General features: G+C 42.8%; 1 protein-coding gene across 1 annotated transcript in view; it reads right to left on the bottom strand.

Moving 5' to 3' along the window:
- RAD54L2 (RAD54 like 2) overlaps positions 1-13,885 on the bottom strand; it is a 93,531-nt gene that overhangs the window by 31,527 nt on the left and 48,119 nt on the right. The window contains exons 3-5 of the mRNA XM_084752573.1: positions 3,410-3,608; positions 868-1,007; positions 180-296 (exon numbers count right to left, since the gene is read on the bottom strand). Coding sequence (XP_084608699.1) covers positions 180-296; positions 868-1,007; positions 3,410-3,608 — 456 coding nt within the window. The remainder of the gene's footprint in view (positions 1-179; positions 297-867; positions 1,008-3,409; positions 3,609-13,885) is intronic.

The following is a 13,885-nucleotide window of genomic DNA, read 5'->3' as shown; positions in this document are numbered from 1 at the left end:
AATCCCAGCACTTAGAAAACTGAGAGACAGGAGGATTACTGTGAGTCCAGGCCAGGCTACAGTGGTTCCAACACACCACTACCAAGACAGACAGAGAGACTAGGGAGGGAACAACTAAATGTAAAGATGCACATTGGCCAGAAGAAAGTGGACGGGAGGCCCCTCTGGCCTGATCTTACCATCTTGGCTGCTCTTTTCATCCTCACTGCCACTGCTGCTGTCCAAACAAATGACTTCCTGGGCTAAGACCCGAGGAGGGAGTTGGGGACCATCACTTGCTCGTAAGACAATTTCCTCTGGAAGAATAAAAATAGAAGGGAACACATTTAGGGCCAGCGAGGTGGTTCAGCAGGTAAAAGTGCTTGCTGCCAAGCCTGCAGACCTGAGTGCAATCGCCCATGAGAGAACAAGAGAACCAATTGTCCCACGTTGTCCTCTGGCCTCTACACCTGTGCCATGGTTCACAAATGTGCCTCTACACACACATGATAAAACTCTCCACGTTTAGCTCACACATATTTCTCTGAGTGACTACCATGTTCCTCCTTTGCTGCTCTAATGCAGAATGGTCACTGGAAAGCAGAGGGATGCTTTAAAACAAAACAAAACAAAACAAAACACCAGCGTCCTTTCCAAGTTCCCTTGGCATGCTAAAATCTAAAGCTATAAGGAAAACGCACCTCAATAAAATAAAGTGTATTTTAATCTATTTCCACTTTCTAAATGACTGCGCTTCTGACTGTGGGTTCTCACAGGCAAAGGGCCGTCAGGGTTCCTGCAAGACCACAATCCAAACCTGTGTGACCACTCTGCAAGCTGAGGGCTTTTCTCTGGGACACATGGACATTCTGACAGGAGGTTGCTCACCAGGTAGGAACTCCAAAGGGACAGTCGGAATGGGGGCTGCATATTCCTTCCTCTGGTGCTCCAGGCGCTTCCTTCTCTCCAGCTCTTCCTGCTGCGCTGCTTTGGTAACCGGCTCCAACTGGTCCTCCCGGAGTAGCTTTCTAAACATGAAAAAGAGCCCTTCAGGGAACCTAAGACCTGTGCAATGCAGCTGGGTATAGGAGCACACACCTGTAAATCCCAGCACTCAGAAAGCAGAGACAGGCAGATCTCTGTGAGTTCGAGGCCAGCCTGGTCTACAGAGTGAGTTCCAGGTGAGACCCTGTCTCAAAAAAGTAAGACAAAACAAAACAAACAAACAAAAAGACTTGACAATGTAATAGCAAACTAAAAGGAGAAATGACCATTGCTGATTTCCCTTCTAATCAGAGAGCTGAGCAGAAGAAAGGCCTCGCCTATGCAACTTATGTAACATATAAGGTAAGGGCTTTTAGTTAAAAGCTGAGGCAGGGTAGGACGGGGTATCAGAATACTTTAAGCCCAAATGGTTCTGTTCTACCACACTTTACAGACAACCCCTACCGTTCTGACTCTGCATACAAAAGATCGATAGTAAGGCGGTGTCTCAATTGGTAAGTGCAACATGAAGACCTGAGTTAGGATTCCCAGCACCCACCCTGAAAGCTGACACAGGAGAGGGTGCAATAGGACAGAACAGAGACAGGGCTCCTTGGGCTTGCTGGTCAACAACTGCCTGGTTCTTCTCCATGGGGTGTTGGAAAAACATGGAGCTCCAGGTTCAGTAAACGGCTCCATCTCAAGAGTATAATGTAGAAAGCAACAGAGGACAGTGAACGTCCTCCTCTGACGTCACACACCTCCATATACACCCCCAGACATACACACATACAAAACACACATGCACAAAAATAAATGAGAAATAAAAGACCAAGAGTTAAATAAAATAGTATGGCTTACAATGAACCAGTATTAAATTACAGTTGTACCAGGGATGGTGGCACACTCCTTTAATTCTAGCATCAGGAGGCAGGTGCCAATCTAGCCTGCACCAAGGTTAGAGAGGACTCTAGGGGTGGGAGTGGGCGGGGCAGGGAAGGGGTAAGGGGACACAGCTCAGTAGTTAGGAAAGCTTGCTCTACAAGTCAAAGGACTTAAGTTCAAATTCTCAGCACCCATGTAAAAAGCCAGATATGGTTCTACTACTGGGGGCAGTGACAGGCTGATCATACAAGCTTTTGGCCATAACAAGCTTCCAATTCATCGAAAAACCCTGTCTTGAAGCAACCAAGTAGAAAGCAATAGAGGAAAAGACTTTGATGTCCTGTTGTGGCCTCCACACATTCAAGTCCATGCACTATGCCACTATGGGTATGCATGTGCGCGCGCACACACACATAAACGTAAAGTTTTAGGCAGACAAATAGGGTCATAGCTCATTTTCTAGGCTTAGAGTAATACTTTCAAGTTTCTATTATGTGTTTTGAAAACTATATGGTTGGGGCTAGAGAGATGGCTCAGAGGTTAAGAACACTGGTTATTCTTCCAAAAGTCCTGAGTTCAATTCCCCAGAAACCACATGGTGGCTCACTACCACCTATAATGAGATCCGGTGCCTTCTTCTGGTGGACATGCAGGTGAAACACTGTGTACATAATAAATAACTAACTCTTAAAAATAAAAACAACACCAACCTTTAAAGAAAAAAGAAAACTGTGGGGCAATGCCAAGCATAGTGGCTCACATTTGTAACTCCAGCACTTGACAGGCTGCAGTACGAAGGTTATTACCACAAGTTCAAAGCCAGGGCTACATAGAGAGTTCCAGGGTAGGGTGAGCTACTGGGTTAGACCCTGTCTCAAACAAACAAATAAAGAACAACCACAACAAAGCATAACAAAGAGGGACATGATGTTATTTATCTCCTTTAACAGAACAGTTGTTGTTTGTCAGAAGGAAGGGTTGTTGAGGATATGGATAGTTAAGAAAGTTCACGTTTGGTTATCTTTCAGGTCAAGGAAGAACCCCCGCTCTTAGTCAGTCCCTTACGTTCTGAAATGGAATTCTAAGAAAATGATAACTCAGTTTTGTTGGGAGTTTTTCTGTTGTTGCTGTTTGTTTACTAATTTGTTTTAACTTCATGCTTTGAGACATAGAAAACATAAAAAAGAAAAGTATAAGTCAGACAACCCAAGTATAAGTCAGACAACCCAAGACTTCTCGATGGTCAAGGTCCCTCCAAACTTTGCTATACTCTGTGCATCTCACCACAGTGGTCTGAAGTGCACCTTCACTACTGTGTGGTGGTGGTGGTGGTGGTGGTGGTGGTAGTTTTCAAACAGGGTCTCCTTATGTAACCTATGCTGGTCTGGAACCCATGAATCTCTTGCCTCAGCCTCTTGAGTGCTGGTATTACCACATGTGCTCTCTTCACTTACTAATGAGGGTTCATAGTTGAACACTTTTCTCTATTGGAAAGAGGACACTCTTGCCCAAATTAGTCTTTCTGTTATTGCTACTAGTCCTTACCCAGAAGGCAGCTCACCGTATGTTTCTTCTCATATGAGAAGGCTTCTGAGCTCTCTTCTTTTTGGGGTCTTCAGATGCTAGGACCTTGCCTTGGTGCCTAAGCTGCTCTGAAGGCTCAGACTGAGATGAGGTAGTTGAAGTGCACCGCGGCGGCCGCTGCCCATCTTCCCCCAGCTGGGCATGATCAGTGCCACACATGCCTTCCAGGGATGGATCTAGGGGGAAAAAGAGGTGGGGGAGAAGCAGCTTACTGGGGGTGTTGGAATAGGTGGATTTTGATGCCAGACATCCCAAGATTCAAATTTCAACTCAGCAACATATTACACAATAACCAAGGTACTATCTCTCTGAATGTCAGCATGTGTACCTATAAAATGAAGAGTGACACACGTACTTCAGAGCTACATGAGGACTAGACAGTGTGTGCACTTAGACCCAATCCTGACCACAGAAGGGCACATAACAAATGATAACATTCATTTAGCAATACGATAGGAGTTAGGAGACTTCCTGGCCTCAGAATGCTCAGAGCATGCTGGCTGTGGTAGTGCATGTCTACAGGCCCAACATTTAGGAGTCTGAGACAGCAAACACTTGCTGCGCCTTTCAGTGCTTGAAGTAGTAACACGCTCAACTTGTTGGCTATTCAGTGAGAATTTACAAATGGCAAGCTCTGCCCTAGATGCATCAAGAGATAATTTTAGACTCTTTCCCTTCAAAGACTATTGTATTCTATTAAGAGATGGGTCATATAGAGGAGACAAAGCACAGCAACATGTACTGAATGTTAAAGAAGGGGCAAGTCACCTTGATGCTAAGAACTGAACCCAGCTTTTCTGTAAGAAGAGCAAGTGCTCTCTCCAGCCTCCAAATAAGTTATTTTCTTTAAAATATTCTCATGTGGGGGGCTTCTCTGACTTTTGACCTCTTGATGAAAGTAATGAAGCAGAATGGTAACTATTTTACACAGAAGAACTGTGTCAATCTGCCCTGTCATTCTATGCAGTACAGTTTAGGAGGCTGGATTTATCAGAGAAGATTATCTGTGTCTCTTTTGCTGGGAACTATGTCCTTGGACCTGTGACATTGTATCACAAAGTAAAGCCTGTGCCACTTTATTGTCTTAAATCTTAACAATAAAGAGAATTATCCTTGGCAGGGAGGAGGGTTCGAGACAGGGTTTCTCTGTGTAGCCTCTGCGGACCTGGATTCACTTTGTAGATCAGGCTGGCCTCGAACTCGCAGAGTGCTGGAATTATAGGTATATGCCACCATGCCTGGCTGATAAGAGAATTATCTTGAAGGACGAACACAGTGAAGTAGAACACTAACACTTTTAGCTGCTCTCCCAAATCTGTCCTCTCCAGTTTCTATTTCAAATAACATAGGAGAAAAGCCAGACAACTATTTGCCATTAAAAGTACTATCTTTCAGGGATGTATAGTGGTACACATCTTTAATTCCAGCACTCAGGAGGCAGAGGTAGACGGATCTCTGTGAGTTCAAGGCCAGCCTGGTCTATGAAGTGAATTCCAGGACAGCCAGAGCTACAAGGTGTAACCATATCTTGAAAATTAATAATAATAATAATAATAATAATAATAATAATAATAATAATAATAATAATAATAATAATAAAAAATAACAACAACAAAACATTCCTTTGAGCATCTCTTCCTCTCAAAGACAGATGCATAGCATTTTCCCAGCTGTCCAACAGCCATCAATCTTATCTCAAGCCCTTCACCCTGCCCCAAATAAAGAGCTGCTTAGATAACAGATACAGGAGAAGGGGATATTCATCTCAATCGAGCACCTACAAAGATGGCTTATTGGGGATAGTATAAACGGACCTCAGCTTGGCCTGCTACACTTGACACTGAGCTGGGACACTTCAATTTAAGTGCTTTTACTGGTTCTCTGGCCTGGTTGTACAATAGCTTTGTTTTCTCACTGAGCTATACCCCAAGCCTGGCTAATGACCTGAAGGAGAGAAACCTGTTCTTTAGGATCCCAAGTGTGAGATCGAACAGTCTAGTAAGAGAACAGGTGATGGTAATTCACTAGAAGAGCAACCACCTCGTGCAGGGGCTTAATTGCTACCAGATGAAAAAGATTCTGTGAGCCGACTCTGGGAGGAGATATATAAATGAGCCCAGAACTGGTGGCTGGGCGGATTGAAGACTTGGGATAGATTTGGCTGTTCATTGCTGCCCTTCAAGACGCTCCTAGAGAAATCCGCTTGAGGGAAGGCTTCAGAGCTCTGGCTCCTGCTGAGGCTCTGGGGTCTTATTAACCCCGGTTCCAGTGGAAGAAATCCTGTGGCTCCCAATCAGAGAATCGTTCCTCGGGACTGATATCCTTAAGGTTTTGTTGTTGTGTCAATTAATCTTCATTTCCTACTGTTTTGGTTAATCAGGTTAAAATTGACGTAGGCTCGGTCAATAAGTTGCTAATAAAATATTTTGGTTAAGAAAATTTTGACTACAATGACCTTTGATGTTCTCCAAATCTTTCTGTTTTGTTTCTATTTCACAAGCAAATTTATTGGGTAACTACTTGGAGGAACAGCTGGAAGCAACGGTAAAGAGTATGCAGACGGGACAGAGTCAGAACACAAGGCAGGTCTGCAAGGTCAAGCCAAGGGGCCTGAAGTTGATCTGCTGAGCAATGAGAACTTGTTGCCAACTCTTGTTATTTCCTTGTTCCATGCTTCCTCACAGAGTGGGCTGTTTTGGGGAGGAGAAAGCACAAACTGCTCGTCTTTCAGAATTACAGACAGATTACTATCAAATAAGTTATGAGGCCTATTACCTACTGTCTGGCAGGGGGCTGAATGAAGCAATATCAACTTTTAAATGACTGATGTTAGTCAGTTGTGGTGGGCCTGTAATCAAACAAGAAGGTCTATGTTCTGTCACATAGCAAATGTAACTAGTATTTGCATAGCTTAAAAGCCAGTGGCTATTACTATCCTGGCTAGGAATCTAGGTTCAAACCTGGGCACAAATACCCCTGAACTTTCTCCTTCACCTGAATGCCCTTGAACTTTCCCTTCCACGTAAGTCAGCTATGAGTAGTAGTCAAGTTATATATAAACAAAGAACACTTGCATAAGCTTCTTGGGAATGAGTTATAAATCCCACCACCACAAATTTAATTGGCAAACCTGTGGCTTTCGGGGGAGCAGGGGACAACACAACAGGCCGCCTTTCATTCAGTGAGTGTGCAAATACATACACTTCCAGGGGCCATCCTTGAGTTGTTCCATCTCTCCTTTCTCTGCACTAGAGAGTTCAGTGGTATCTAAGACTCAGCATATTTCTGCTGATGTCCTACAATAAAATGCATATATCAGGGCCAGGAGTGGCAGCACACACCTGTAATCCCAGCACTTGGAAGGCTGAGGCAAGATGAGAGTGAAGAAACCCTGGGCTACACAGATGCGTCCTCAAGAAACAAAACACTGGAGAGATGGCTCAGAGGTTAAGAGCACTGCCTACTCTTCTAAAGGTCCTGAGTTCAATTCCCAGCAACCACATGGTGGCTCACAACCATCTATATAGACATCTGGTGCCCTCTTCTGGTGTGCAGGCAGAATACTGTATACATAATAAATATTTTTTTAAAAAGAAATGTAAATGTAATAGAGGTCTTGGTGCAGAGAGAGAGAGAGAGAGAGAGAGAGAGAGAGAGAGAGAGAGAGAGAAAAGAAAGAGTTCATTTCCCACAACCACATGGTGGCTCACAACCATCTATAATGAGATCTGGTGCCCTCTTCTGGCCTGCAGGTGTACATGCAGGTGAAACATGGTATATAATAAATCTTAAAAAAAAAAAAAGATTTTGCGGAGCTTGGTGTCACATGCCTTTAATCCCAGCACTGAAAAGACAGAGGCAGACAGATCTCTGATTCTGAGGCTAGAGGCAGGTGGATCACTGTGAGTTCGAGGCCAGCCTGGTTTACAAAGTGAGTCCAGGACAGCCAAGCTGCACAAAGAAACCCTTTCTTGAAAAGCAAACGAACAAACAAACATTTTATTTTGTGTACAGGTGAGTATATGAGTGAGTGTGTGTGTGTGTGTGTGTATGTGTGTGTGCAAACTTACCCACTGAATCATCTCACTGTCCTTACACATGAAGACTTTGTTGACAAAGAGCACACTGTTGCCACTTGCATGGCATACCGTAAGCAATCACAGAATGCATTCTCCTGTTGCTGGGCATGTTCTGATTTTTCACTTGCACCTACAGTAGTGTAAGCGTCTTTGGATATTTCCCTGTTTATTTTTATTAAAATCTATTCCTATTGGAGTAATAAATAGTGCTTTAATGTTCAGGTGTCTGCAAATATTGTTCATAGTGAATCAGATAAAAATATTTTACATTCTACAGGCAATAACGTCTACATCACAGAGTCTTTATCATTGCATCTTACCAAGAAAACCACAAATAAGGGATAATATGCCAATAAAACTTTACTTACAAAATTAAGCAAAAACATTTTTAAAGGTGCAAAGTTGGAAGATTCATACTTTGATTTAAAAATGTAACACAAATGTGCAATAATCAAACCACGAGAACCATTTCTTTCATTAATACAAAAATATTCTAAAGTAAGGAAGCAGAAAAAAATAAACAACTTGAAAAGGTATAGAAAGGCAGCTAGGCGATAGTGGTGCACTCCTTTAACCCCAGCACTGGAAATACAGAGGCAAATCTCTGAGTTTAAGGCCAGCCTGGTCTACAAAGCAATCCTCATGAAGCCGGACTGTCCAACACTAGGAGACAGTTTCCTCCTGCAGCACAGAGAGCTGGGAGTCCAGGTGAGGGAGCCCATGAGTCTGCAACTGTAAGACTTGCCTGCACCTGCACACACCACACTGGACTTAGCAGACAGGAGCACAGAAAGCAGAAAAACTAACATTTGAACAGGTTGGGAAAAGCAGCGGGAATTGGGAGCTCTGGGTCTGCCAGAGCTCATTAACACCTCATTAACACCCCTGGCACCAGCTGAGCTGAGACAACAGGAAGGCCGTCCAGTAGGAATAACTACCCTAGGGTACATCCTAGACCAATCTCCCTAACAACGCTTAAAAAGAAAAAAATTTATTTTTTGTTAAAGTGTAAACCCAAAGATTGTTCAAACTAAAGTGATCAATCAGTAACTGAACTGCTTGCTCAAATTAGAATGAACAATTTCTGAGGAAAAAGCACATAGAATTGCATGACAGTGACATTGTTTGTACAAAGTATGTTTTGCTGTTATTCGAGATTGAGCCTCTATCTCTGTAGATCAGCCTGGCCTCGCCTTGAACTCAAGGTACCCTCCTGCCTTACTTAGCTTCCCAAGTTCTGGGGTTATAGAGTAAGCAACTATACCCAGCCAAACCCTTAATCAAAATTCACTAGATATGCAAATAAGCAGAAAATAAGATATATAGTCAAGCTACCCAGGAGGAGGCTGAGATAGGATAATCATTTCAGCCTACATCAAGGCTATCTTTGACCAGTGAGATATCATCACAAGAAGTGGAGAAGAGGACACATATGGTAAGTGACTCAAATCCAACAATGTGGAGGTGAAGACAGAAGATTAATAGTTCAAGGCCAGCCTTGGCTACAAAGTGAGCTGAGACCAATCTGAGCTACATGAGACCCTATAAAAGTTCAAAGAAACTTTTAACAGTCTAAAATGTCAGTCAGCTAACTAGGACCTTCAGAAACTGAGAGAAATAATAAACATTTTTAAGCCACTTGGGTTTGGGGATGATTTAAATTTAAAGCCAGCTTGGGTCAGGTGGTGATGGCCCACACCTTTAATCCCTGCACTCAGAAGGCAGAGGTAGGTGGGTCTCTTTTGAGTTCAAGGCCAGCTTGGCATACAAATGGAGTCCAGGACAGGCAAGGCTACACACAGAGAAACCCTGTCTTAAAAACAAACAGCCAGGTGGTGGTGGCACATGCCTTTAATCCCAGCACTTGGGAGGCAGAGGCAGGCAGATCTCTGAGTTCGAGGCCAGCCTGGTGAGTCCAGGACAGCCAGGGCTACACAAAGAAACCCTGCCTTGAAAAACCAAACAAACAAAGACAGCTTGGGCTATATGAGTATGAGTCATACACACAAATAAATAAGTAAATAAAAGTCATTTTTAAAAAGAATAAAAAGCCAGGTGTGGTGGCTCACTCTCTGAGTTCAGCCTGGTCTACAGAGACCAGACAGACAGGTCTTCAGAGTTCCAGGGTATCCAGGGCTATATAGAGAAATCCTGTCTCAAAAACAACAAAAAATTAAAACAAGTATAGAAGACATGGTAGCATACAGCTGTACTCCTAGCACCTAGGTGAAGGCAGGGGACTCAGAAGCTCAAGTCACTATTGGTTACAAAGAGTTTGAGTCCACCTTGGGCTAGATAGCACCCTATCGCAAAGAACAAGGAAAGAAACAATGAATGAAATGAATTTTAAGAGCAAAGCCAAAACAAGAGTTGATTCTACAAACATTGTCTTCTTCAATCCCCACCCCCAAACACCCTGATCACCCTTCCTCTCCTCCTGGGTTCAGGCCCATCTTTAATTGTCTACGTAATTCTTATCAAGCTATGGAGGGACTCTATACATTTACTTATTTTGGGGAGAATACCACTGCATGTGGAAGTCAGAGGACAATTTGTGGGAGCCAGTTTTCTCCTTCCATCATGAGTTCCGGGGATCAAATTCAGGCTGTTCGACTTAGCAGTGAGGCCCTTTATTTGGTCTCCTAGACCAAATGTTATTTGAGGGAGTCTCAGGTGGGGAGTTGCCCAGATCAGACTGGCCTGTAGCTGCATCTGCGGGGCCTTCTCTTGACTGACAACTGATGTGGACGGCACAATCTCTGGGCAAAAGAGCCTGAATTGTAGCCAGGGAGCAAGGCAGTTCCTCCACAGTGTCTGCTTTCGTTCCTGACTGTAGTCCTGCTCTGACTCCTCTCACTGATGGATTTGAGGTCAGGAAGTGTAAAGTAGAGTATATACTTTCCCTTTCAAGTTGGTGGCAGTCATGTTTTATCACAGCAACAGAAAGCAAACTAGATTACCCGGTCAGCCACCTCGCCAGCCCATGAAGCTATTTTAGTAACGTAACTGAACACTTCCATCCATCTTCTCTTCCAGAATATCATCCTTCAAAACAGAGACTTTCCCAGCTCATTCTGGACTATATATTGAAATCAAATGCCCACCAAAGAGCAGAACCTGACCACTCTGTGAGCAGGCTGGTATACATGCAAATAGGCCTAAGTAAGTTAGGTCTTATATGAATTTTTATTCACATAAGCCTAAATATGGCTCACCTTCAACACAGGTTACAAAAAGACCAAAATTCTAACAGTTACTCTTCAGGAAGGAAAAAAAAAAACCTTCATAACATTAATACTATATAGCGTTAGCAGATTCAAAATTAAACATAACTCTAAAAACAGGAGCTGAAATGGGGTTGGAGAGATGACTCGCTGTTTAAGAGTGCCTTCTGCTTTCCCAGGGGACATGAGTTTGTTTGCTGGTGCCCTCTAAGGTGCTCATAACCACTTTAACTCTTCTGGTCTCCAAGAACACCTGCACATGTGGCATACACTCACAGATACACATGTGCAAATGAAAAGAAAAACTCACTTTAAATGAAGAGCGGTGAGGGAGGGTGAGAGAGAGAGCAAGTATGGTAGGATGAACAACACTAAGGATGTTTATAAAAAAGACACCAGGAATTATATTTTATGTTTACCTAAAATTAAAATTACATATAATATGTGTGTATGTCTATACATAGATTTGTAGCTTAAAGAAGTTATACTACATGGAGTGTAACTCACCCTAAAAGCCATGGACTAACCAAAAAAAAAAAAAATTCCTAGTGCCACACATGAGAAACCGCTCAAGTTGCCAAGCTGTCACCCCTTGGATGGCTCCCAGAATTTGAAGGTTACACTCTACTGCTAAAGAGACCATGTACTTTGGAGGAATCAAGCTAGAACTGACTGTCTCCCTAAGAAGCAGCTCTCATAGTATTGGAAGGTGCTATGCAAGCTGCCAAGGGAAAGGGTTAACCCATAGTCTTGCTCAGCTGCAAAGCCTACAAACAGCAACAATGACTGGGCTAGCATGATATTCAGAATGACGCAATAGTGGTATTTTGTTCTTGGGGGTAACCAACAGCTGTCTAGTTGAACTTAAGGCCTTTTCAAAAGGAGGAAATTCAAACTTGATACTGTAAAACCTAACTAACTACTCATGGATAAAACAGTCACAAAAAAGTCATAGACACTAGAGGAGAAGTTACTACTGCCACTTTCCTAAACCAATATCATTGCTACTTTCTAAGTATCTATCCTTATATCCACAGATGAGAGTAGCTCTCATAGCCAGGTGTGACAGTCGCAGCACATGGGAGGCAGAAGCAGGTGGATCTCTGAGTTTGAGGCCACCCTGGTCTACAGAGTGACTTCCAGGAGAGCAAGGGCTACACAGAGAAACCCTGTCTTGAAAAACCAAGAGAAGCTCTCATCTATCACCATGCACATATGGAGACTGGAGATCCACAACTGATCAAAATGCAGCAGTGAGGTGCTCGATGCCAACTTATACATGCAGAATGTAACCTCCGGCCCTACAGCTCAGTGGAAAAGGGGGAAGAAAGACTGTAAGAGCTGGGCGTGGCGGTGCACGCCTTTAATCCCAGCACTCAGGAGGCAGAGGTGGGCGGATTGCTGTGAGTTCGAGGCCAGCCTGGTCTACAAAGTGAGTCCAGGACAGCCAAGGCTACACAGAGAGACCCTGTCTCGAAAAACCAAAAAAAAAAAAAAAAAAAAAAAAAAGACCTCCATAAAGACAACAGTAATTGGCATGCCAATGCAAACGAGGGAAATTTCACATGGTTTTAACCCTAGATGAGAAAAGCTACAAGTAGTCACAAGATTCTGAGGACAGGAGAATCAGATGCCTCCAGGGCTGAACTCCCACACAGATGTGCACTTAGGAGTGATCAATCTTGGGCACATGTATATACAAGCAAAGCTAAATAAACTAAGGTTATATATACATGTGTGTATATGTGTGTGTATGTATGTATGTGTTTATGTGTATGAGTGTATATATACATATGTACATACAGATACATACATATATATACATATGTATATACACATAACAATAATAATTAAAGAAGAGATCATTTATTTAGTGGACAGCACTGGAGGAGTTAGGGGGGAAGGCAAAGTGATTTAGGTGCAGTGCCCAGTTATGAAATTCTCATACAAACAAAAGCTACTAGAAAATTTAAAGTATAAAAAACTAAATTCACTATAATCTTGCTAATCTACTGTGATGTTGAACTCCATGTTTCCCAGAAGTTAGAACTATGCTTATAATCATGATACTGTTGAGGCCTACTCTTTGACATGGCTGCAGCCTTTTCTGTATTTAGCTTTCATTTTGTTTATAAGGTGAAATTAACTTCAAACTTTTTAAACTTTCTACCTCTGTTTCCTAGAAGTAGTTACTCATAGCTGACACTAACATTCCCCGCTAGAGGGTCAAGTTAACATACACTAGATGATTCAATGTCATACACAATTCATACTTTGCTATCTACACGCTTGGCCACCCTCTGGCTGCACTCTTGTTATCTGCACCGTTGGTTACACTGTGGATGTATTCCAAAAGACCCTAACCACCACCTCACTTACCTCACTTGGAACAATCAGCTTAAAGGTTAGCTGATAACACATCTAGATAGCCAAAAATTAATATTGCTTTGTTCTGTTATCCAAAATGTATTTATTACTGCCCACCCTTGTCTTTTACATTTAGCTTCTCTATTAAAAAAAGGATTGCCCTAAAAGGAAGCAGATGTCAGAGTTAGGCTTCCGCGTCCTTTCTGTGACCTTGATTGCAATCAGCCTTGTCTTGGGTTATCTATTCAATAAACCATCAATATTTCACTGAGATTGGTGCTCTAGTGGTTTATGTGAATTCCTGCACTACAACAGATACATATATTTGCTCATTGTAAACATTTGTTGCCACTCTTTCCCCGGAGTTATTTGGAAGAGAAAAAAAAAAAAAGTACAGTGGCCCACACCTATAATTCCAGCACTCAGAGAGGCAGAGGCAGATAGAAGATCTCTGTGAATTAGAGGCCATGCTGGTCTACAAAGCCAGGAGTCCAGGACAGCCAAGGCTAGACAAGAAGAACTCTGTCTCAAAAAACCAAAAACCAACTTTATTTTTTTAAGAAAAAGAATAATTTTGGTTCCCATTACAAGAGTGGGCCCATCATGGATGAAGGAAGAGGTCCTAAGGCCCATCCTTTAATACTTAACTGTTGCTATGGGTTGAGGAGGTGTGTTTCTCAGTGGTATAGCCACTAACAAGTAAGTCACCCTTGCTTAGTAAAAAATCCCTACCCAGCTAGATGTGGTGGTGCACGACTTTAATTCCAGCCCTTGGGAGGCAAA

This window comes from Acomys minous (assembly GCF_964271855.1).
Source record: "Acomys minous genome assembly, chromosome: 13".
NCBI lineage: Eukaryota > Metazoa > Chordata > Mammalia > Rodentia > Muridae > Acomys > Acomys minous.
This window is presented reverse-complemented; position numbering and strand designations above follow the sequence as displayed.